Genomic DNA, 22,633 nt, shown 5'->3' with positions numbered 1-22,633 from the left:
AGTCTCCTTTGGGGGAGATAAAGCGGGGTATAAATACATATAATAATGTATTTATTTATATAATTATACATAATTATTATTATGTACGCTGAAATTCAATTGACAGACCCAGTCTTTTAGACTCGGAACATGCCCATCTGTATTTTATAAGTGTTTTTATGAATGTCTGATGTAATTTAATAACTTTTTAATTGATTCACAATGTATTGTGAAATTTTATATATGTGTTTTATTGTAAGCCGCCCTGAGTCCCCTATTGGGTGAGAAGGGTGGGATATAAATATTGTAATAAAATTGTAATAAATAAATAAATAATATTGCAGCCAGGATTTGAAGCTGCAAGGCCATTCAATGCTAAAAAAGTGGGCAACTGCAATATTCACACTTGCCTCAAGCAGACAAGTTATATCTTCCGCCCTGGACATTGCACAGATATATATAACCCACTTGCCTAGTTTCCAGCACCTCAAAATCTCTGAGCATGCCTGCCATAGTTGTGGGAGAAACGTCAGGAGAGAATGCTTCTGGAACATGGCCATACAGCCCGGAAAACTCACAGCAATCCAGTGATTCCGGCCATGAAAGTCTTCAACAACACAGTCTCATGATTAGTTTCATGAATATTTTCATGATTAGTTTTGGGAATAGTTTTTGTAAATATGGTTCTAATTATTTTTGTTAATATTTTGCTAATATTTTTTGAAAATGGCCAGACAGCCCAGAAAACCCACAGCAAACCAATAATAATGATGATAAATTGGAGGCAAGAGAGGCCCCTTCTACACTGCCATATAATCCAGATTATCAAATCAGACCATCCACATTATCTGCTTTGAATTGGGTTGTATGAGTGTATACTGCCATATAATCCAGTTCAAAGCAGATAATCTGGATTTTTTATGGCAGTGTAGAAGGAGCTCGAGAAACCAATATGCTCTGCTAGAGGGGAAAACATCAGTCACTCTGTGCCAAAAAATAAGAGGAGCAGGTGCAAAAATCCTGAATTCCTTGTGTAATTGTGACAACAAAACACTTTGCACATGCCCAGAGGAATAGTGCTAATGTTATGACATAGAATAAATCCCCTGCAAGTTTATTCTGAAAAGTGTTCTGCTAATCACGGACACTTTCTAGGATGCGCCCCAATCCCTTCAAATTGTGCACCAAGCTCATACATTAGAGATAAGCACTCTGCACATGCTCTAAGGCTCTTTCTACACTGGTTGGGGCTCGGATAGGAGATCACCATGGACTTTCTGGTGCTGGTGGCTCTAAATTCAGAGGAAGGACTTGGCAAAAACACTTCTGAGTCTCCCCTTTCCTTTCCTTGGTCCACTTTTTCTAAATGCTGCAGGCTAGATCATCCAAAGCATAAGGAAAGGTGCCTTTTTGGACTGCAGTTCCCAGAATCCAGCATGGGGTGGCCATAGTCAACAGGTGAATTGAAGGAATGATCTGCTGGAAGATATCCGACAGCTAGATAATCTGTCAAAATGCAAGATACCATTAAAACCTATCTTTTCCAGTTATTAAAATGTGAATGTTCTTGTATTTACATACTATTTGCATTTTAATATAGGTACAGTAGAGTCTCACTTATCCAACGTTCTGGATTATCCAATGCATTTTTGTAGTCAATGTTTTTAATATATCGTGATATTTTGGTGCTAAATTTGTAAATACAGTAATTACAACATAACATTAATAATAATAATAATAATAATAATAATAATAATAATAATAATAATAATAATGCCATGCCAAAAGATCTCATCCAGCATTTGGAAACAATAGACATTGACAAAATTACGATCTGCCAACTGCAAAAGGCAACCCTGCTGGGATCTGCACGCATCATCCGAAAATACATCACACAGTCCTAGACACTTGGGAAGTGTTCGACTTGTGGTTTTGTGAAACGAAATCCAGCATATCTATCTTGTTTGCTGTGTCATACAACGTCGTTGTGTCAATAATAATAATAATAATAATAATTGCAAAAGGCCACCCTACTGGGATCTGCGCGCATCATCCGAAAATACATCACACAGTCCTAGACACTTGGGAAGTGTTCGACTTGTGGTTTTGTGAAACGAAATCCAGCATGTCTATCTTGTTTGCTGTGTCATACAACGTCGTTGTGTCAATAATAATAATAATAATAATTGCAAAAGGCCACCCTGCTGGGATCTGCACGCATCATCCGAAAATACATCACACAGTCCTAGACACTTGGGAAGTGTTCGACTTGTGGTTTTGTGAAACGAAATCCAGCATATCTATCTTGTTTGCTGTGTCATACAACGTCGTTGTGTCAATAATAATAATAATAATAATAATAATAATTGCAAAAGGCCACCCTACTGGGATCTGCACGCATCATCCGAAAATACATCACACAGTCCTAGACACTTGGGAAGTGTTCGACTTGTGGTTTTGTGAAACGAAATCCAGCATATCTATCTTGTTTGCTGTGTCATACAACGTCGTTGTGTCAATAATAATAATAATAATAATAATAATAATAATAAATAACTTTATTTTTATACCCCGCCTCTATCTCCCCAAAGGGGACTCGGGGTGGCTTACATGGGGCCAAGCCCGAATAAAAACAATAGCAGTATAAAACACAGCAATAGACAAAAACATGCACAATTAAAAAAATTTAAACATTAGCCAATAAAAAACAAGAACTAATAAAAACATGGCTTAAAATGGAGAGATTGTAAAAGTAGACTGGGTAAGGTGCACCATATAAATATTGTAAACACGAGGTGACTGATAAAGTGCTGCGAATTCTTGGAAGTGCAAATTGGGATGAGAGTAGGCCCTGTGTCTATATCAAGTTGACAAAGGTAAAAAGTACAAACCGGTACAAGAATGGTCACAGATACAGATTGGGGATGCTATGGGGATGAGCAATCTTTATCTAAAGCAGGGGTCCCCAAACTAAGGCCCGGGGGCCAGATGCGGCCCATCGAAGCTATTTATTCGGCCCCCACGGCACAAGGGCAGAAGGGGGTTGGACTAAATGACCCAAGGGGTCTCTTCTTCTCTTACAAGCCTTATTATTATTGTTATTATTATTATATTGTATGACACAGCAAACAAGATAGATATGCTGGATTTCGTATCACAAAATCACATTATTATTATTATTATTATTATTATTATTATTATTATTATTATTATTAACACTGAGGCTGAGTGGCCATCTGTCAGGGGTGCTTTGCTTGTGCTTTTGGTGCACAAAGGCAGAAGGGGATTGGACTAAATGGCCCAAGGGGTCTCTTCCAACCCTCTTTATTATTATTATTATTATTATTATTATTATTATTATTATTAATAATAATAATAAACATTGAGGCCGCATGGCCATCTGTCAGGGGTGCTTTGCTTGTGCTTTCGGTGCACAAAGGCAGAAGGGGATTGGACTAAATGGCCCAAGGAGTCTCTTTCAACCCTCTTTATTATTATTATTTTTATTATTATTATTATTATTATTATTATTATTATTATTATTATTATTTTATTATGACACAGCAAACAAGACAGATATGCTCGATTTCGTATCACAAAATCACAAGTCGAATACTTCCCATCACCACCGGGACCACCTGCACTGGTTTCTGCCAGAGTCTTTGAAGTTCAATCTTGAGGTCCTTATTATTATTATTATTATTATTATTATTATTATTATTATTATTATTATTATTATTATTATTATTGCTCGGTGGCCAACTATAGTCCGGCCCTCCAACGGTCCAAAGGATCGTGAACTGCCCCCTGTTTAAAAAGTTTGGGGACCCCTGATCTAAAGGCCTGAGTAAAGAGCCAGGTTTTCAAGCTCTTTCTGAATGCTACCAGGGTGGGGGCTTGCCTGATTTCCCTGGGGAGCGAGTTCCAGATCCGGGGGGCCACCACGGAGAAGGCCCTCTCTCTCGTCCCCACCAACCGTGCTTGTGACGGAGGTGGGAGCGAGAGGAGGGCCTTACATTACTGCCTATTGAACTACTTTTTCTGTCAAATTTGTTGTATAACATGAAGTTTTGGTGCTTAATTTGTAAAATCATAACCTAATTTGATGTTTAATAGGCTCTTCCTTAATCCCTCCTTATTATCCAAGATATTCACTTATCCAAGGTTCTGCCGGCCCGTTTAGCTTGGATAAGTGAGAGTCTACTGCCGGGGTCCTCAAACTTTTTAAGCCCACAATCCTTCAGACTGTTGAGGGGCCAGATTATCATTTGAAAAAACAAAACAAAAACAAATTCCAATGCACACTGCACATGTCTTATTTGTAGTGCAAAAACAACAACAACAACAACAACAATGAAAGAACAATACAATATTTAAAAATAAAAATAATTTTTTATCATTTATCCATTTATCAGGATTTCAATGGGAAGTGTGCTCCTGCTTCTGGCCAATGAGATAGTCAAGTTAATTAGGGTTGTTGTTGTTGTTGTTGTTGTTGTTGTTGTTGTTGTTGTTGTTGTTGTGTGCCTTCAAGTCATTTCAGACTTTGGGCGAGCCTAAGTCTAAAATGTATTTATTTATTTATTTATTTATTTTACTGCATTTATTTACTACATTTGTATCACACCCTTCTCACCCCAAAGGGGACTCAGAGTGGCTTAAAAAATATATGTACATACAATATATTATATTATTAGCACAGCACAATATTAGCATTATATATTACTTTATTGAACTATACCACTATACTGTAATATTATTAGTAATATTATATGTAATATAGAATATATAATTAATATTATTATATGGTATTATTATTAGTGTTATATTGTATTACATTATAATATTATTATCAATATTATATGTACATACAATATATTATATTATTAGCATAGCACAATATTAGCATTATATATTACTATATTGAATTATACCACTATATTGTAATATTATTAGTAATATTATATGTAATATAGAATATATAATTAATATTATTATATGGTATTATTATTAGTGTTATATTGTATTACATTATAATATTATTATCAATATTATATGTACATACAATATATTATATTATTAGCATAGCACAATATTAGCATTATATATTACTATATTGAATTATACCACTATATTGTAATATTATTAGTAATATTATATGTAATATAGAATATATAATTAATATTATTATATGGTATTATTATTAGTGTTATATTGTATTACATTATATTATTATTATCAATATTATACGTACATACAATATATTATATTATTAGCATAGCACAATATTAGCATTATATATTACTATATTGAATTATACCACTATATTGTAATATTATTAGTAATATTATATGTAATATAGAATATATAATTAATATTATTATATGGTATTATTATTAGTGTTATATTGTATTACATTATAATATTATTATCAAACTGAGGGCGGGGGCCAGGTAAATGACCTCGGAGGGCCGCATCCGGCCCCCGGGCCTTAGTTTGGGGACCCCTGCTCTACTGTATTGTGATTATATTGGGATTTTCTGAGTATTTTAACTGTGTTGTACTCCACCTTGGCTTCGCATTGATGTGCTGTTAGTGGAGGGATGGGTGTGTTGTTTTGTGATGTGCACTGGGGAAAGCATCTAATTTTGTTGTACAATGAAAATGAATTTATTCTTTTTTAATAACTGAATCATGGATCTGGAAGAGGTCACATGGGCCATCCAGTCCAACCCCCTGCCATGCAAGAAAAGCACCATCAATTTATCCCTGACAGATGGCCATTCAGTCTGTTTAAAAGCCTCCAAGGAAGGAACATCCACTCGACTGCAAGGCAGAGAGTTCCACTGTTGAACAGCTCTCCTTACAGTCAGGAAGTTCTTCCTCATGTTCAATGAAATCTCCTCTCCTGTCATTTGAATCCATGGCTCTATTGAGTCCTAGTTTCAACGGCAGCAGAAAACAAGCCTGTTCCCTCTTCCTTAGGATATTCTTTCATGTATTTATACATCGCTACCATGTCTCCTCTTAACCTTCCCTTCTGCAAGCTAAATAGACCAGTTCTTTAAGATGCTCCTCAGAGGGATTCATGGTCTCCAGACCTTTGATCATGTTAGTCGTCCTACTCTGGACACCTTCTATTTTATTCTATTCTATTAGGAGGGTGTATTATTATGATTTTACAAGAGCTAATCTTGGTCCCTTTCCCACAAATGTCTATTCTAGAGTTGATTGATTTCATTGTGGTATTGCTTTATGTACTGAAGATGTAAATTGTGTTTTCCTTTGATACTGATGTATCTGTATTTATTGCACCGTATGCGTTGCTACATTACGAGTGCTTGTAAGCCGCCCCAAGACCCTATTGGGAGATGGTGGCTGGGTAGAAATAAAGTTGTTTATTATTATTATTATTATTGACACAAAGACAGAGTGTGATACAGCAAACGAGATAGATATGCTGGATTTCGAATCACAAAATCACAAGTCGAACACTTCCCAAGTGTCTAGGACTGCATGATGTATTTTCGGATGATGCGTGCAGATCCCAGCAGGGTGGCCTTTTGCAGTTGGCAGATCGTAATTTTGTCAATGTCTATTGTTTCCAAATGCCAGCTGAGATCTTTTGGCACGGCACCCAGTGTGCCCATCACCACCGGGACCACCTGCACTGGTTTCTGCCAGAGTCTTTGAAGTTCAATCTTGAGGTCCTGATAGCGACTGAGTTTTTCTTGTTGTTTTTCGTCAATGCGACTGTCACCTGGGATGGCGACATCAAAGATCCAAACCTTTTTCTTTTCCACAACTGTGATGTCTGGTGTGTTGTGTTCCAGAACTTTGTCAGTCTGGATTCGGAAGTCCCACAGTATCTTTGCGTGCTCATTTTCTAATACTTTTGCAGGTTTGTGATCCCACCAGTTCTTTTCTGCTGGGAGGTGGTACTTGAGGCATAAGTTCCAATGAATCATTTGGGCCACATAGTTGTGCCTCTGTTTGTAGTCTGTCTCTGCGATTTTCTTACAGCAGCTGAGGATATGATCAATGGTTTCGTCAGCTTCCTTGCACAGTCTGCATTTTGGGACACCAGCTGATTATTCAATCTTGGCCTTGATTGCATTTGTTCTGATGTCTTGCTCCTGGGCTGCAAGGATCAGGCCTTCTGTCTCCTTCTTCAGGGTCCCATTCGTGAGCCAGAGCCAGGTCTTCTCCTTGTCAGCTTTTCCTTCAATTTTGTTAAGGAACTTTCCATGCAATGTTTTGTTGTGCCAGCTGTCAGCTCTAGTTTGTAGTGTGGTTTTCTTGTACTGATTTTTGTCTGCTGTGCTATTATTATTATTATTATTTTATTGTGACACAGCAAACAAGATAGATATGCTGGATTTCATATCACAAAATCACAAGTTGAACACTTCCCAAGCGTTTAGGACTGTGTGATGTATTTTCGGATGATGCGTCCAGATCCCAGCAGGGTGGCCTTTTGCAGTTGGCAGATCGTGATTTTGTCAATGTCTATTGTTTCCAAATGCCGGCTGAGATCTTTTGGCACGGCACCCAATGTGCCCATCACCACCGGGCACATTATTATTATTATTATTATTATTATTATTATTATTGACACAACGACATTGTATGACACAGCAAACAAGATAGACATGCTGGATTTCGTTTCACAAAATCACAAGTCGAACACTTCCCAAGTGTCTAGGACTGTGTGATGTATTTTCTGATGATGCGTGCAGATCCCAGTCGGGTGGCCTTTTGCAGTTGGCAGATCGTAATTTTGTCAATGTCTATTGTTTCCAAATGCCAGCTGAGATCTTTTGGCACGGCACCCAGTGTGCCCATCACCACCGGGACCACCTGCACTGGTTTCTGCCAGAGTCTTTGAAGTTCAATCTTGAGGTCCTGATAGCGGCTGAGTTTTTCCTGTTGTTTTTCTTCAATGCGACTGTCACCTGGGATGGCAACATCAATGATCCAAACCTTGTTCTTTTCCACAACTGTGATGTCTGGTGTGTTGTGTTCCAGAACTTTGTCAGTCTGGATTCGGAAGTCCCACAGTATCTTTGCGTGTTCATTTTCCACAACCTTTGCAGGTTTGTGATCCCACCAGTTCTTAACTGCAGGGAGGTGATACTTGAGGCATAGGTTCCAATGAATCATTTGGGCCACACAGTTGTGCCTCTGTTTGTAGTCTGTCTGTGCAATTTTCTTACAGCAGCTGAGGATATGATCAATTATTATTATTAAATGCTGCAAAGGAGACCTTGCAGAGAATGGTGGAAGTGCCAAACACACTGCAAAGTCTGTGCCAGACACATCCAAATCCTGTTGGGACACATGGCGTCTACAGTGTCGGTCACTCCATTCGCCCGTCTGTGTCTCAGGCCACTCCAGAGATGGTTCATAGACCACTTCGACCCTTTCAGGCACCACAATTCCCGCTTTCTCACAGTACCAAGGACGGTGATCCATGGCCTAACCTGGTGGAACAGCCCAACCAACGTGTTCTGCAGAATCCCCTTCCACTCCAGAATCCTTCAGTCATTAGGAGTGGTCGGCCCTTCCCCAAACCCAGACAACCATGGGATATCAGGGGTCATGGGCTCTATTGCAGAAGAAGGGATTGGTCAAACCATCTTAGAATCCTCTTTGCATCAAAACAATCCATGGGGTTGCCCTAGGGCATCAGCCAGGGGATGAAGTGGGCCTGGATGCAGGGAACAGCCCATTTCCCTATTGCAAACTCAGTTGACTGCCAAGCTATTTCCATGCCTAATTCATTCAGAATTACGGCTTGGCTCCAGGGTCTTTAATAAAGGGCCGTGTGTAAGCCTATCCTCAGGATGCCTGCCATAGATGTGGGCGAAACGTCAGGAGAGAATACTTCTGGAACATGGCCACACAGCCCGAAAGACATACAACAACCCTGTGATCCTGGCCATGAAAGCCTTCGACAACACCTATCCATATTTCTAATTTCTAAAACTTTTATCATCCAGGTTTCTTCATCAGGTTTATCTTGATTTTTCCATAACTTAGCACAACACAGTCTTGAGGCTGTGGTCAGTAAGAATAACAATTTGTCTGTATTTTTTTTTCCATCTTTATTTCATGTATTCCTAGTAGAAATGTTTCCGGTTTCCATGGTATAGCAATATTTAGAATCTTCTGAAGCTCCTTGTGTATTGTTTTTCCAGAATTTTTTCACCTTTTCACATGTCCACCATTTCCAGCAGCTTGTGTTGGTATTCCTGTAACATTTTCCCAGGTTTTTTTTGGTGTCATATACCATCTGTATTTTATAAATAAACATAATAATGATAATTAATAATAATAGGCAGGCTGCTGGGGAGGTTGTGGGTGGGATTTTTTTGGGAGGGGAGATGGTGGATGCTGAAAGTCATTTTAATTGCCCCAGCCAGAAAGCAACCAGACTTTGAAGTTTCAAGGCCATTCAATGCTAATCAAGGTGGCCAATGGCACCATTCACGCATGCCTCAAGCAGACAAGAGTTCTTTCTCCCACCCTGGACATTATTCCACAAAATATAAAATCTACTTGTGTAGTTTCCAACAGACCTCACAACCTCTGAGGGTGCCTGCCATAGATGTGGGCGAAATGTCAGGAGAGAATGCTTCTGGAACATGGCCAGACAGCCTGGGAACACTATCAGCAACCCAATTATTCCTGCCATGAAAGCCTTCAACAGCACATTTTAATTGTATTTATTGTATATTAGCTATGTCTTATGACACAGTTAATTTTTTAATTGTCTTGTTTTTGAATTTTTATTGGATTGTGTCTTGTTAGTTAATAGTGAGCTTTAAATGTCAGGTTGATTTAATTTATTGTATTTTCAAAACATTTTCTAGCCATGACATGAACATTGAATTGTGTGGGTATTGTTTTAAATTTTTTTATTGGGTTGTGTTCTGTTGTTGAGTCTCCTCGTGGAGAGAAAAAGTGGGGTATAAATAAAAACATTCTTATTCTTATTATTTTTTAAATTTTACTGTTTTTTAAAAAAATGATTGGGTTTTGTCCTGTTATTGTGAACTGCCTTGTGGAGAGAAATAGTAATAAATAAACATTATAACAATAATTATTGGGTTGCTGTGAGTTTTCCAGACTGTATGGCCATGTTCCGGAAACATTCTCTTCTGATGTTTCACCCACATTTATGGCAGGCATCCTCAGAGGTTATGAGGTCTGTTGGAAACTAGGCAAGTGAGTTTTATCTATTTGTGGAAAGTCCAGGGTGGGAGAAAGAACTCTTGTCTGTTTGAGGCAAGTATGAATGTTGCAACTGGCCATCTTGATTAGCACTGAATAGCCTTGCAGCTTCAAAGCCTGGCTGCTTCCTGCCTGGGGGATCCTTTGTTGGGAGGTGTTAGTTCACCATGATTGTTTCTTGTCTGGAATTCCCCAGTCTTTTGAGTGTTGTCCTGATTTTGGAGTTTTTGAGATGCCTGTCATAGATGCAGGCAAAACGTCAGGAAAAAATGCTTCTGGAACATGGCCATACAGCCTGGATAACTCACAGCAACCCCGTGTGGGTATTGTTTTAACATTTTTATTGGGCTGTGTCCTGTTGTTGATTCTCTTTGTGGAGAGAAAAAGAGGGGTATAAGTATACATTATAACAATAATAATAAATGTTAGCCACCTTGAGTCCTTATGGGGGAGAAAGGCAGGATAGAAATAAAGTTAATAATAATGATGATGATAATAATAATAATAATAATAATAATAATAATAATAATAATAATGATAATGGGGCACTATTTGTGGAGCCCACTGCTCCCCCATCTCCAAAACCTGGATGGGACTCTGCACTCTGCCCATGCTCTTGGATGTGCCCACCCTGCCTTCTCCAAGTGGTGAGAGGCAATAATAATAATAATTGCAAGGCTGCTTTGAGTCCTTATGGGAGAGAAAAGTGGGGTAGAAATAAAGTTCATCATAATAATGATGATAATATTGGGGCACCATTTGTGGAGACCATCACTTCCCCATCCCCAAAACCCGAATGGCACTGTGCACTCTGCTCATGCTCTTGGGCACGCCCTTCCTGCCTTTTCCAAGTGGTGAGAGGCAATAATAATCATTCCCGCATTCCCACTTGCCTCCAATAGACAAGAGTTCTTTCTCTCACCCTGGACCTTCTTCCACAGATATATAAACCTCATCTGACTAGTTTCCACACAGTGATTCCAGCAACAAAATAATAATAATCATAATAATAATCATAATAATATCAAGCAAAGTGAAGAACCTGCTTTGATTGAAGTCAAAAATCAGAAACTCCTCAAAACACAGCAGACAAAAAACCAGTACAAGAAAACCGCACTACAAACTAGAGCTGACAGCTGGCACAACAAAACACTGCATGGAAAGTTCCTTGACAAAATTGAAGGAAAAGCTGATAAGGAGAAGACCTGGCTCTGGCTCACGAATGGGACCCTGAAGAAGGAGACGGAAGGCCTGATCCTTGCATCCCAGGAGCAAGCCATCAGGACAAAGGCAATTAAGGCCAAGATTGAAAAATCAGCTGATGACCCAAAATGCAGACTGTGCAAGGAAACCGACGAAACCATTGATCATATCCTCAGCTGCTGTAAGAAAATCGCACAGACTGACTACAAACAGAGGCACAACTATGTGGCCCAAATGATTCATTGGAACTTATGCCTCAAGTACCACCTCCCAGCAGCAAAGAACTGGTGGGATCACAAACCTGCAAAAGTATTGGAAAATGAGCACGCAAAGATACTGTGGGACTTTCGAATCCAGACTGACAAAGTTCTGGAACACAACACACCAGACATCACAGTTGTGGAAAAGAAAAAGGTTTGGATCATTGATGTTGCCATCCCAGGTGACAGTCGCATTGAGGAAAAACAACAGGAAAAACTCAGCCGCTATCAGGACCTCAAGATTGAACTTCAAAGACTCTGGCAGAAACCAGTGCAGGTGGTCCCGGTGGTGATGGGCACACTGGGTGCTGTGCCAAAAGATCTCAGCCGGCATTTGGAAACAATAGACATTGACAAAATCACCATCTGCCAACTGCAAAAGGCCACCCTACTGGGATCTGCACACTTCATCCGAAAATACATCACACAGTCCTAGACACTTGGGAAGTGTTCGACTTGGGGTTTTGCGAAACGAAATCCAGCATATCTATCTTGTTTGCTGTGCCATACAACGTCATTGTGTTGATAATAATAATAATAATAATAATAATAATAATAATAATAATAATAATATGTGTGATCCAATACAACAGCCAGCAGAGTGTCTGCTGTGGACTCGTTGAGTTTCAAATAATAATAATAATAATAATAATAATAATAATAATAATAATAATAATAATAATAATAATAAGCTGATCTGAGTCCTTATGGGGGAGAAAGTCAGGGTAGAAATAAAGTTCATAATAATAACAACAACTACAATAATGGGACACCATTTTTGCAGCCCACGGCTCCCCTATTCCCAAAACCTGGATGGGACATTCTGGCCATGCTCTTGGGTGTGTCCACCCTGCCTTCTCCAAGTGGTGAGAGGCAATCCTAATAATAATAATAATACAGGTACAGGTGGTCCCGGTGGTGATGGGCACACTGGGTGCTGTGCCAAAAGATCTCAGCCGGCATTTGGAAAGAATAGACATTGACAAAATCACCATCTGCCAACTGCAAAAGGCCACCCTACTGGGATCTGCACACATCATCAGAAAATACATCACACAGTCCTAGACACTTGGGAAGTGTTCGACTTGTGGTTTTGCGAAACGAAATCCAGCATATCTACCTTGTTTGCTGTGCCATACAACGTCGTTGTGTTGATAATAATCTATATATATAAAAGAGTGATGGCATCACGGCAGTGGACAAAACAACAAAAGTAAACACCCCACAACCTCGAAGATTGACAGCACAACCCCTCATCCATGCCTCTAGGTTGATACAACAAAAAGAAAAGAAAAATAAACTCCTAATTAGAGGGAGAGGAATAATTGTTTTTATCCAATTGCTGCCAGTTAGAAGGCTAAGCTCCGCTCACTTGGTCTCCTAGCAACCCACTCAGCCCAGGGGACCCTTTACCTTAACTACCACCAATTCCTCAATACTTTATTTCCCATACCACCATATTTCGCCACAGCAACGCGTGGCCGGGCACAGCTAGTAATAATAATAATAATACAGTCTGTGTTTTGAGTCCTTATGGGGTACATAAGCTAAAAGGTAAAGGTTTCCCCTGATATTGAGTCTAGTTGTGTCCGATTCTGGGTGTGGGTGCTCATCTCTATTTCTAAGCCGAAGAGCCTTAGAAGCTCTTAGGAACATTAGAAGCTGCCTCTTACTGAGTCAGACCCTGGTGGCCATCTATCCTGGTACTGTCTAACCGGAAGCAGTGTTTCTCCAGAATTTTGGGCAGGATTCTTTCATAGTCCTTTCTGAAGATTTCTGGTATTCTTTGGAGGCCTCCTGGTGAAGTATAAACCAGGCCTGACCCTGCTTAGCTTCCAAAATCAGGAGAAATTGATGAATGCACAAGAGGTGACTTTGATGAATCCAGTGAGACTCTGGCCCCTTTTGCGCTGCCATAGAAAATCCAGATTATTTGCTTTGAACTGCATTATTTGACAGTATACACTGAGGTAATCCAGTTCAAAGCAGATAATGTGGGTTATCTGATGTGATAATTTGGATTATATGGCAGTGTAGATCCAATGTAGATCTGGGATCGGAGCCCCCAAATGGCGTAGTGGACTAAGTGACTTGAAGGTTGGGCTGCTGACCTGAAGGCTGCCAGATTCGAATCCCACCCGGGGAGAGTGCGGATGAGCTCCCTCTATCAGCTCCAGCTCCATGTGGGGACATGAGAGAATCCTCCCACAAGGATGGTAAAAACATCAACACATCCGGGCGTCCCCTGGGCAAAGTCCTTGCAGAAGGCCAATTCTCTCATTCCAGAAGCGACTCAAGTTGCTCCTGACACAAAAAAAAAAGAAAAAAAAAGCCGAAGAGCAGGCGTTGTCCGTAGACACCTCCTAGGTCATGACTGCATGGGGTAGATAAGCTGGGTGGGAATAAAGTTCATAAGAATGGGGCACCATTGGTGGAGCCTCCCTGTCCAAACCAACATTAAGTCCAGTCGTGTCTGACTCTGGGTGTGGGTGCTCATCTCCCTTGCTAAGCCGGAGAGCCGGCGTTGTCCGTAGACCCCTCCAAGGTCATGACTGCATGGGGTAGATAAGCTGGGTGGGAATAAAGTTCATAAGAATGGGGCACCGTTGGTGGAGCCTCCCTGTCCAAACCAACATTAAGTCCAGTCGTGTCTGACTCTGGGTGTGGGTGCTCATCTCCCTTGCTAAGCCGAAGAGCCGGCGTTGTCCGTAGACCCCTCCTAGGCCATGACTGCATGGGGTAGATAAGCTGGGTGGGAATAAAGTTCATAATAATGGGGCACCATTGGTGGAGCCTCCCTGTCCAAACCAACATTAAGTCCAGTCGTGTCTGACTCTGGGTGTGGGTGCTCATCTCCCTTGCTAAGCCGAAGAGCCGGCGTTGTCCGTAGACCCCTCCAAGGTCATGACTGCATGGGGTGGATAAGCTGGGTGGGAATAAAGTTCATAAGAATGGGGCACCGTTGGTGGAGCCTCCCTGTCCAAACCAACATTAAGTCCAGTCGTGTCTGACTCTGGGTGTGGGTGCTCATCTCCCTTGCTAAGCCGAAGAGCAGGCGTTGTCCGTAGACCCCTCCAAGGTCATGACTGCATGGGGTGGATAAGCTGGGTGGGAATAAAGTTCATAAGAATGGGGCACCATTGGTGGAGCTGCCCTGCCCAAAGCAAGATGCCCATAATCTGCCTGCTGTCTCCAAGGGGCGAGGGACACCCTTCCCCTCCCTCTCTCCCTTCCTATGGTCAGGTGGGGCGGGGGCTCACCTGGCGCCTCCCCCTCCCCTGGCCGCCCCCCCCTCCTTTGTCCACGCCCCTCCTCCTTTGCTCGGCTCTCTCCTGGCGCTGCCTCTCCTGAATCTCCTCCGTCCAGGCGAGTGAGTGACCGCTGGGCTTCTTCCTCCTCCTCCTCCTCCTCCTCCTCCTCCTCTCGGACCAGCCCCGCCCCACTGCTCCCGAGGGGCGGGGGCGGCTGGAGGAGCGGCAGAAGCAGCAGCAGCAGCAGCAGGAGGAGGAAGAGAAGAAGAGGCGGAGGAGGAGGAGGAGGAAAAGAAGACCCTCTCCCCTGCTCTGCTCTCCGGGCGCTTTTACGCACGGGGACGAAAAAGAGGAGGAGGAGGAGGAGGTTGGGAAGGAGACGGAGAAGGAGGGCGAACAGGTGGGACGGAGGAGGAGGAGGAGGAGGAGGAGGAGGAGGAGGAGGAGGAGGAGGAAGCGGAGGAGGGGTCTGGGCCCCAGGGACGCCGAGGAGGAGCCAGCACGAAGGGGAGAGAGAAGAAGGAGGGCAGAGGAGGAGAGGCAGAGCCAGGGCGCAGAGGCGCAAAGGAGCCGCTTTCTGTCCCGCCTGCGCCTCGCCCTCTCCGGCCTCTCCGGCCCCGTCCTCGCCTCCGGATCCGCCTCTCCGCCCCTCTGGGCTTGCTTCGCCCCCCAAGGCCCCTCCCTGCCGCCTTTCCAGGCCCAGAAGAACCCACCGGGACCGGGACAGGGCGCCTCTGCTCTTTTGCTCTTTCCAGGCCCAGAAGAACCCACCAGGACCGGGACAGGGCGCCTGTGCTGCTTGGCTCCCCGGCGCCTTCCTCGCCATGCCGAAGCCTCCCCCGCCGCCCGCCCCTCCGCCGCCCCTCCTGCTCCGCTCCGCCTCCGCCTCGGCCGATCCCGCGTCCCCCTCCCGTCCCGGCGAGAGCGCCCTGGGCCGCCAGTTCCGCGACTGGTGCCTCCGGACCTACGGGGACTCGGCCAAGACCAAGACCGTCACCCGGAGCAAGTACCGCCGCATCGCCGAGGTCCTGCAGGGAGGAGGAGGAGGAGGAGGAGGGCCCGCCGGAGGAGGAGAGAAGGGCAAGTTCCAGTTCTGGGTGCGCTCCAAGGGGTTCCGCCTCGGGGACGCGCCCCCCGGAGTGGTCTACGTGCCGGTCAAGGCGGGGACGGTAAGTAAGCAGCATCCCGCGCCGCGGCCCTTCGCCCGCCTTCCCCGTCTCTCGCCCTCTCTTCGCCGGCCATGTGCCCGAGGGGCGTGCGCCTCCCTCCCTTCCTCCTTCCCTTCCTCCTTTCCTTCCTTCTTCCCTTCCAACCTTCCTTCCTTCTTTCCTTTCCTCCTTCCTCCCTCCCTTCTTCCTTTCGCCCCTTCCTCCCTCCCTTCCTTCCTTCTTCCCTTCCTCCCTTCCTTCCTTCTTTCCTTCCTCCTTTCTTTCTTTCCTTCCTTCCTCCTTTCTTTCCTTCCTTCCTTCCTTCCTCACTTCCTTCCTCCCTTCCTTCCTCCCTTCCTTCCTTCTTCCCTTCCTCCCTTCCTTCCTTCTTTCCTTCCTCCTTTCTTTCCTTCCTTCCTCCTTTCTTTCCTTCCTTCCTCCCTCCCTTCTTCCTTTCGCCCCTTCCTCCCTTCCTTCCTTCCTTCTTCCCTTCCTCCCTTCCTTCCTTCTTTCCTTCCTCCTTTCTTTCTTTCCTTCCTTCCTCCTTTCTTTCCTTCCTTCCTTCCTTCCTTCCTCACTTCCTTCCTCCCTTCCTTCCTCCCTTCCTTCCTTCTTCCCTTCCTCCCTTCCTTCCTTCTTTCCTTCCTCCTTTCTTTCCTTCCTTCCTTCCTCCTTTCTTTCCTTCCTTCCTTCCTTCCTTCCTCCCTTCCTCCCTTCCTTCTCACTTCCTTCCTTCTTCCCATCCTCCCTTCCTTCCTTCTTTCCTTCCTCCTTTCTTTCTTTCCTTCCTTCCTCCTTTCTTTCCTTCCTTCCTTCCTTCCTTCCTCACTTCCTTCCTCCCTTCCTTCCTCCCTTCCTTCCTTCTTCCCTTCCTCCCTTCCTTCCTTCTTTCCTTCCTCCTTTCTTTCCTTCCTTCCTTCCTCCTTTCTTTCCTTCCTTCCTTCCTTCCTTCCTTCCTCCCTTCCTTCTCACTTCCTTCCTTCTTCCCATCCTCCCTTCCTTCCTTCTTTCCTCCCTGCCTTCTTTCCTTCCTCCTTTCTTTCCTTCCTTCTTCCCTTCCTCCCTTCCTTCTTTCCTTCCTCCTTTCTTTCCTTCCTTCCTTCCTCCTTTCTTTCCTTCCTTCCTTCCTTCCTTCCTCACTTCCTTCCTCCTTTCTTTCCTTCCTTCTTCCCTTCCTCCCTTCCTTCCTTCTTTCCTTCCTTCCTCCTTTCTTTCCTTCCTTCCTTCCTTCCTCACTTCCTTCCTTCTCACTTCCTTCCTTCTTCCCATCCTCCCTTCCTTCCTTCTTTCCTCCCTGCCTTCTTTCCTTCCTTCTTCTTTTCCTTCCTTCTTTCCTCCCTCCCTTCTTTCCTTCCTTCCTTCCTTCCTTCCTCCCTTCCTTCCTCCCTTCTTTCCTCCCTTCTTTCCTCCCTTCTTTCCTCCCTCCCTTCTTTCCTTCCTCCTTCCTTTCCTCCCTTCTTTCCTTTCTTCCTCCCTTCTTTCCTCCCTCCCTCCCTTCTTCCTCCCTTCCTTCCTTCTTCCCTTCCAACCTTCCTTCCTTCTTTCCTTTCCTCCTTCCTCCCTTCCTTCTTCCCTCCCTCCCTCCCTTCCTCCTTTCGTCCCTTCCTCCCTTCCTTCCTTCCTTCTTCCCTTCCTCCCTTCCTTCCTTCTTTCCTTCCTCCTTTCTTTCTTTCCTTCCTTCCTCCTTTCTTTCCTCCCTTCCTTCCTTCTTCCCTTCCTCCTTTCTTTCCTTCCTTCTTTCCTTCCTCCTTTCTTTCTTTCCTTCCTTCCTCCTTTCTTTCCTCCCTTCCTTCCTTCTTCCCTTCCTCCTTTCTTTCCTTCCTTCTTCCCTTCCTCCCTTCCTTCCTTCCTTCCTTCCTTCCTCCTTTCTTTCCTCCCTTCTTTCCTTCCTTCCTCCCTCCTTTCCTCCCTCCTTTCCTCCCTTCTTTCCTTCCTTCCTCCCTTTCTTCCTCCCTTCTTTCCTTCCTCCCTCCCTTCTTCCTTCCTCCCTTCTTTCCTTCCTTCTTTCCTTCCTTCCTCCCTTCTTTCCTCCCTCCCTCCTTTCCTTCCTTCCTCCCTTTCTTCCTCCCTTCTTTCCTTCCTCCCTCCCTTCTTCCTTCCTTCCTTCTTTCCTCTCTTCTTTCCTTCCTCCCCAAACCCAGCCCTTTGGGGGAGATTCCAAGCCACACAGCCAGCCCTCCTGCTCTTCTCTTGCTTGCCCTGCAGCCTTGGTGATAGTGTCTGTCCCGCCTGCCCGGATGGGAGGCTCCTTGAAGGTCCCTTTTGGGGGGAATCTCTCCCAGCAGATGCCCTCTCCAGCCTTCTCCGGCCTCTCCCGCCCACTTCTCCTTGCCAAGCATCTTTGGGAAGGCTCATTCCTAAGGGACAGCACAGCAGGTGTGTCTCCCCGCCCTTCTCTTCGGGTTTGGGGTGGGATTTCTTATAGAGAGGGCCGATTGTGTCACCGGGACACTCCAAAAAGGAATCATGGAAAATATTCACAAAAATAATCACAAAAAAGATTCACCAAAAATATTAGCAAAATATTGACAAAAATTAATTATAACAATATTTGCACATAATATTCACAAAACAATATTCCCAAAATCTATTTTGCAAATAATATTCACAAAAATATTCACATAATCATGAAAATATTCTGAAAACTAATCATGAAACTGTGTTGTCAAAGGCTTTCATGCCCAGAATCACTAGGTTGCTGTGAGTTTTCCAGGCTGTCTGGCCATGTTCCAGAAGCATTCTCTCCTGACGTTTTGCACACACCCATGGCAGGCATCCTCACGGGTTGTGAGGTATATTGGAAACTATTCAGAAAAATAATCATGAAAATATTCCCAAAACTAATCATGAAGCTGTGTTGTAGAAGGCTTTCATGACCGGAATCACTGGGTTGATGTGGGTTTTCCAGGCTCTATGGCCATGTTCCAGAAGCATTCTCTCCTGACGTTTTGCCCACATCTATGGCAGGGCCCCTGGTGGCACAGTGTGTTAAAGCACTGAGCTGCTGAACTTGCAGACCAAAAGGTTCCAGGTTCAAATCCCGGGAATGGAATGAGCACCCGCTGTTAGCCCCAGCTCCTGCCAACCTAGCATTTCGAAAACATGCAAATGTGAGTAGATCAATAGGTACTGTTCCAGCAGGAAGGTAAGGGTGCGCCATGCAGTCATGCCGGCCACATGACCTTGGAGGTGTCTGCTGACAACGCTGGCTCTTTGGCTTAGAAATGGAGATGAGCACCAACCCCCAGAGTTGGTCACGACTGGACTTAACACCTTTTATGGCAGGGATCCTCACAGGTTGTCAGGTCTGTTCGAAACCATTCACAAAAATAATCATGGAAATATTCCCCAAACTAATCATGAAACTGTGTTGTCGAAGGCTTTCATGCCTGGAATCACTGGGTTGCTGTGAGTTTTCTGTCTGGCCATGTTCCAGAAGCATTCTCTCCTGACGTTTCGCCCACATCTATGGCAGGCATCCTCAGAGGTTGTGAGGTGTTGGAAACTAGGCAAGTGGGGTTTATATATCTGTGGAATATGTCAAGGACCAGTGAGCTTTCTGGGCTGTATGGCCATGTTTCAGAAGCATTCTCTCCTGACGTTTTGCCCACATCTATGGCAAGCATCCTCAGAAGTTGTGAGGTGTTGGAAACTAGGCAAGTGGGGTTTGTATATCTGTGGAATATGTCAAGTACCAGTGAGCTTTCTGGGCTGTATGGCCATGTTTCAGAAGCATTTTCTCCTGACGTTTTGCCCACATCTATGGCAAGCATCCTCAGCGGTTGTGAGGTGTTGGAAACTAGGCAAGTGGGGTTTGTATATCTGTGTACTATGTCAAGGGCCAGTGAGCTTTCTGGGCTGTATGACCATGTTCCAGAAGCATTTTCTCCTGACGTTTCGCCCACATCTATGGCAGGCATCCTCAGAGGTTGTGAGGTGTTGGAAACTAGGCAAGTGGGATTTATATATCTGTAATATTTCCAGGGTGGGAGAAAGAACTCTTGTGTGTTGGAAGCAAGTGTCAATGTTGTCATTGCCCACCTTGATTAGCACTGAATGGCCTTGCAGCTTCAAAGCCTGGCTGCTTCCTGCCTGGGGGAATCCTTTGTTGGGAGGTGTTAGCTGCCCTTGCAGATTCAGAAACTGACTGCATACTACCTGGGATTCTCAGGCAGGAACAAAGGATCCCCCCCAGGCAGAATGCAGCCAGACCTTGAGGCTGCAAGGCCATTCAATGTGAATCAAGATAGCCATTTTTTCAACACTTGCCCCAAACGAAAAAAAAAAATTATTTCTCCCATCCTGTGGACATCATTCCACAGATATATAAACCCCTCTTGCCTCGTTTCCAACAGACCTCACAACCTCTGAGGATGCCTGCCGTAGATGTGGGCGAAACGTCAGGAGAGAATGCTTCTGGAGACATGGCCAGACAACTTGGGGAAACGCACAGCATCCCGATCATAAAACTAGTCACAAACATGAGCATGGGATTATTTACAAAATTATTTTCTTCTCCAGAAGGTAATTTTTGTGGGGAGATGGGTCAGCGAGAATGGGAAAGCCACCGCCCTCTCCAAACCCTGCCTGACCTTTGGTTTGCCCTCCGTCCCCATTTTGAACCCCCTCCCCTTTTGGGCGAGGGAGGGACCTGTGTGTGCCCCATCACCTTGCATTACTCCCACCTCCACCTACCTGTCCAGTCCCACTTCCGCCAGGCATTGGAACAGGTATTGGCCAACTTGGGCAGTCCAGGTGTTTTGGACTGTAATTCCCATCAGTCCTAACAGGCTCAGGCCCTTTCCTTTCTTAAGGAGAGAAACCTTGCCATACCCTTTCTTCTTAAGGAGAGAAACCTTGCTGTACCCTTTGAGCAATAAATAAGTATAGATGCCCCTCTCCTTTTATCCTTGGAGATGGGAAAGGCTTCTTTTCGGAGAGCCCATTTCTCTCTCTTTGGAACCCAATTTGCCACAATGACTTGGGACACAGATGGGATGGGTGGCATCATGGCTGCAAAGCATGGCAAGAGACAGGGACAGGGGTCATGCTATGAATAAATACAGACCCTACCCTTCTTCTGTCTCTCATTCCTGGGGAGAAGAGAGGCTGGCACTTTTCTCTCTCCATGAGAACCCTGTTTGATTTCCTTCGAACCCTATCTGCCGTGGGCCACACAGATGGGACAACATCAGGGATCAGGGGTGGAAAGCCTTCTTCTTGGAGAGAGAGAAACCTTGCCATACCCTTTCTTCTTAAGGAGAGAAACCTTGCCATACCCTTTGAGCAATAAATAAGTATAGATGCCCCTCTCCTTTTATCCTTGGAGATGGAAAAGGCTTTCACTTTTCAGAGAACCAATTTCTCTCTCTTTGGAACCCAATTTGCCACGATGACTTGGGATACAGATGGGATGGATGTCATCATGGCTGCAAAGCTTAGAATGCCCTCTTTGCATGGCAAGAGACAGGGGCAGGGGGCATGCTATGAATAAATACAGACCACCCTCGTGTCTGTCATTCCTGGGGAGAAGAGAGGCTGACACTTTTCTCTCTCCATGAGAACCCTGTTTGATTTCCTTCAAACCCAATCTGCCCTGGGCCACACAGATGGGACCACATCAGGGATAAGGGAAAGGAAAAGGAAAAGGAAAGGGCCTGAGGCTGTTAGGATTGCTGGGAGTTGCAGTCCAAAACACCTGGAGGGAGGGACCAAGTTGGCCCATGCCTGCACCAGAGGATGCTCCTTAGCTGCCTTTTCCTCCTCCTGCTTGGCAAAGAGAAGGAGGCGAAAGGGGTCCCCGACTCCTCAGCCTTTTGGGGAACCCTGCAACCTGCCGTCCCCTTGTGTCCCCCACCTTAGCAACCTATCCTATCCCCCCCTTCCCAACCACGTCAAGTTTCCTATGGGCCCGCTTTGGCAACCCCTTTTCCCCAAAAGGGCATTTCCTTCCTCTCCAAAGCTTCCCTCTCTTTCTCCTCCTCCTCTCCATCTCTCTCTCTGTCTGTCTCTCTCAAGCTGGCGGTGCCAGGGTGGGGTTTGGCATGCCGGGAGGAAAGAGGGGAGGGGGTGCCGCCGCTGCTCTCTCCTTCCCCTCCCTCCCTCCCTTCGCCTCCTTCTCGCCCACCTCCCACCCACCCACCCACTCCCCCGTCCTTTTGCGCCATCTGCCCACAGGAGATTGGGCTGCCGATTGTTCCAAAGGGGGCCCGGCCTCGGAAAATAGAAATGTCAGGGGGAGAAAGAGAAAAGAGTGGGGGGGAAAGGGGCTTTGGATAGGATAGGTTGCTGACTCTGTGTGCCCAGAGCCCACCCACTCTTTTTCTCTGCCCAGGTTTGCATGCCCTCCTCATAGGGTTCCTGGGTGGGGAGAGAAAGACAAGTGGAGCCCTCTTCTCCGAAAGAGGAAGACAAGTGGACTCCTCTTTATTCTCCTCCCCAGGAATAAAAGGAGAGGGGCATCTAGACTTATTTATTGCTCAAAGGGTATGGCAAGGTTTCTTTCTTTAGGAAGAAAGGGTATTGCAAGGTTTTTACTCCTTAAGAAGAACGGGTA

At 44.7% G+C, this 22,633-nt stretch overlaps 1 protein-coding gene across 1 annotated transcript in view; it reads left to right on the top strand.

Moving 5' to 3' along the window:
- Positions 1-15,753: 15,753 nt before the first annotated feature.
- LOC134298715 (nucleolar protein 4-like) overlaps positions 15,754-22,633 on the top strand; it is a 155,241-nt gene continuing 148,361 nt past the window's right edge. Inside the window, exon 1 of the mRNA XM_062979786.1 lies at positions 15,754-15,954. Coding sequence (XP_062835856.1) covers positions 15,754-15,954 — 201 coding nt within the window. The remainder of the gene's footprint in view (positions 15,955-22,633) is intronic.

The sequence above is a fragment of the Anolis carolinensis genome, chromosome 4 (assembly GCF_035594765.1).
Source record: "Anolis carolinensis isolate JA03-04 chromosome 4, rAnoCar3.1.pri, whole genome shotgun sequence".
Taxonomy (NCBI): domain Eukaryota; kingdom Metazoa; phylum Chordata; class Lepidosauria; order Squamata; family Dactyloidae; genus Anolis; species Anolis carolinensis.
Note: the sequence above shows the minus strand (reverse complement) of the source record. Positions and strands in the feature narration are given on the sequence as shown.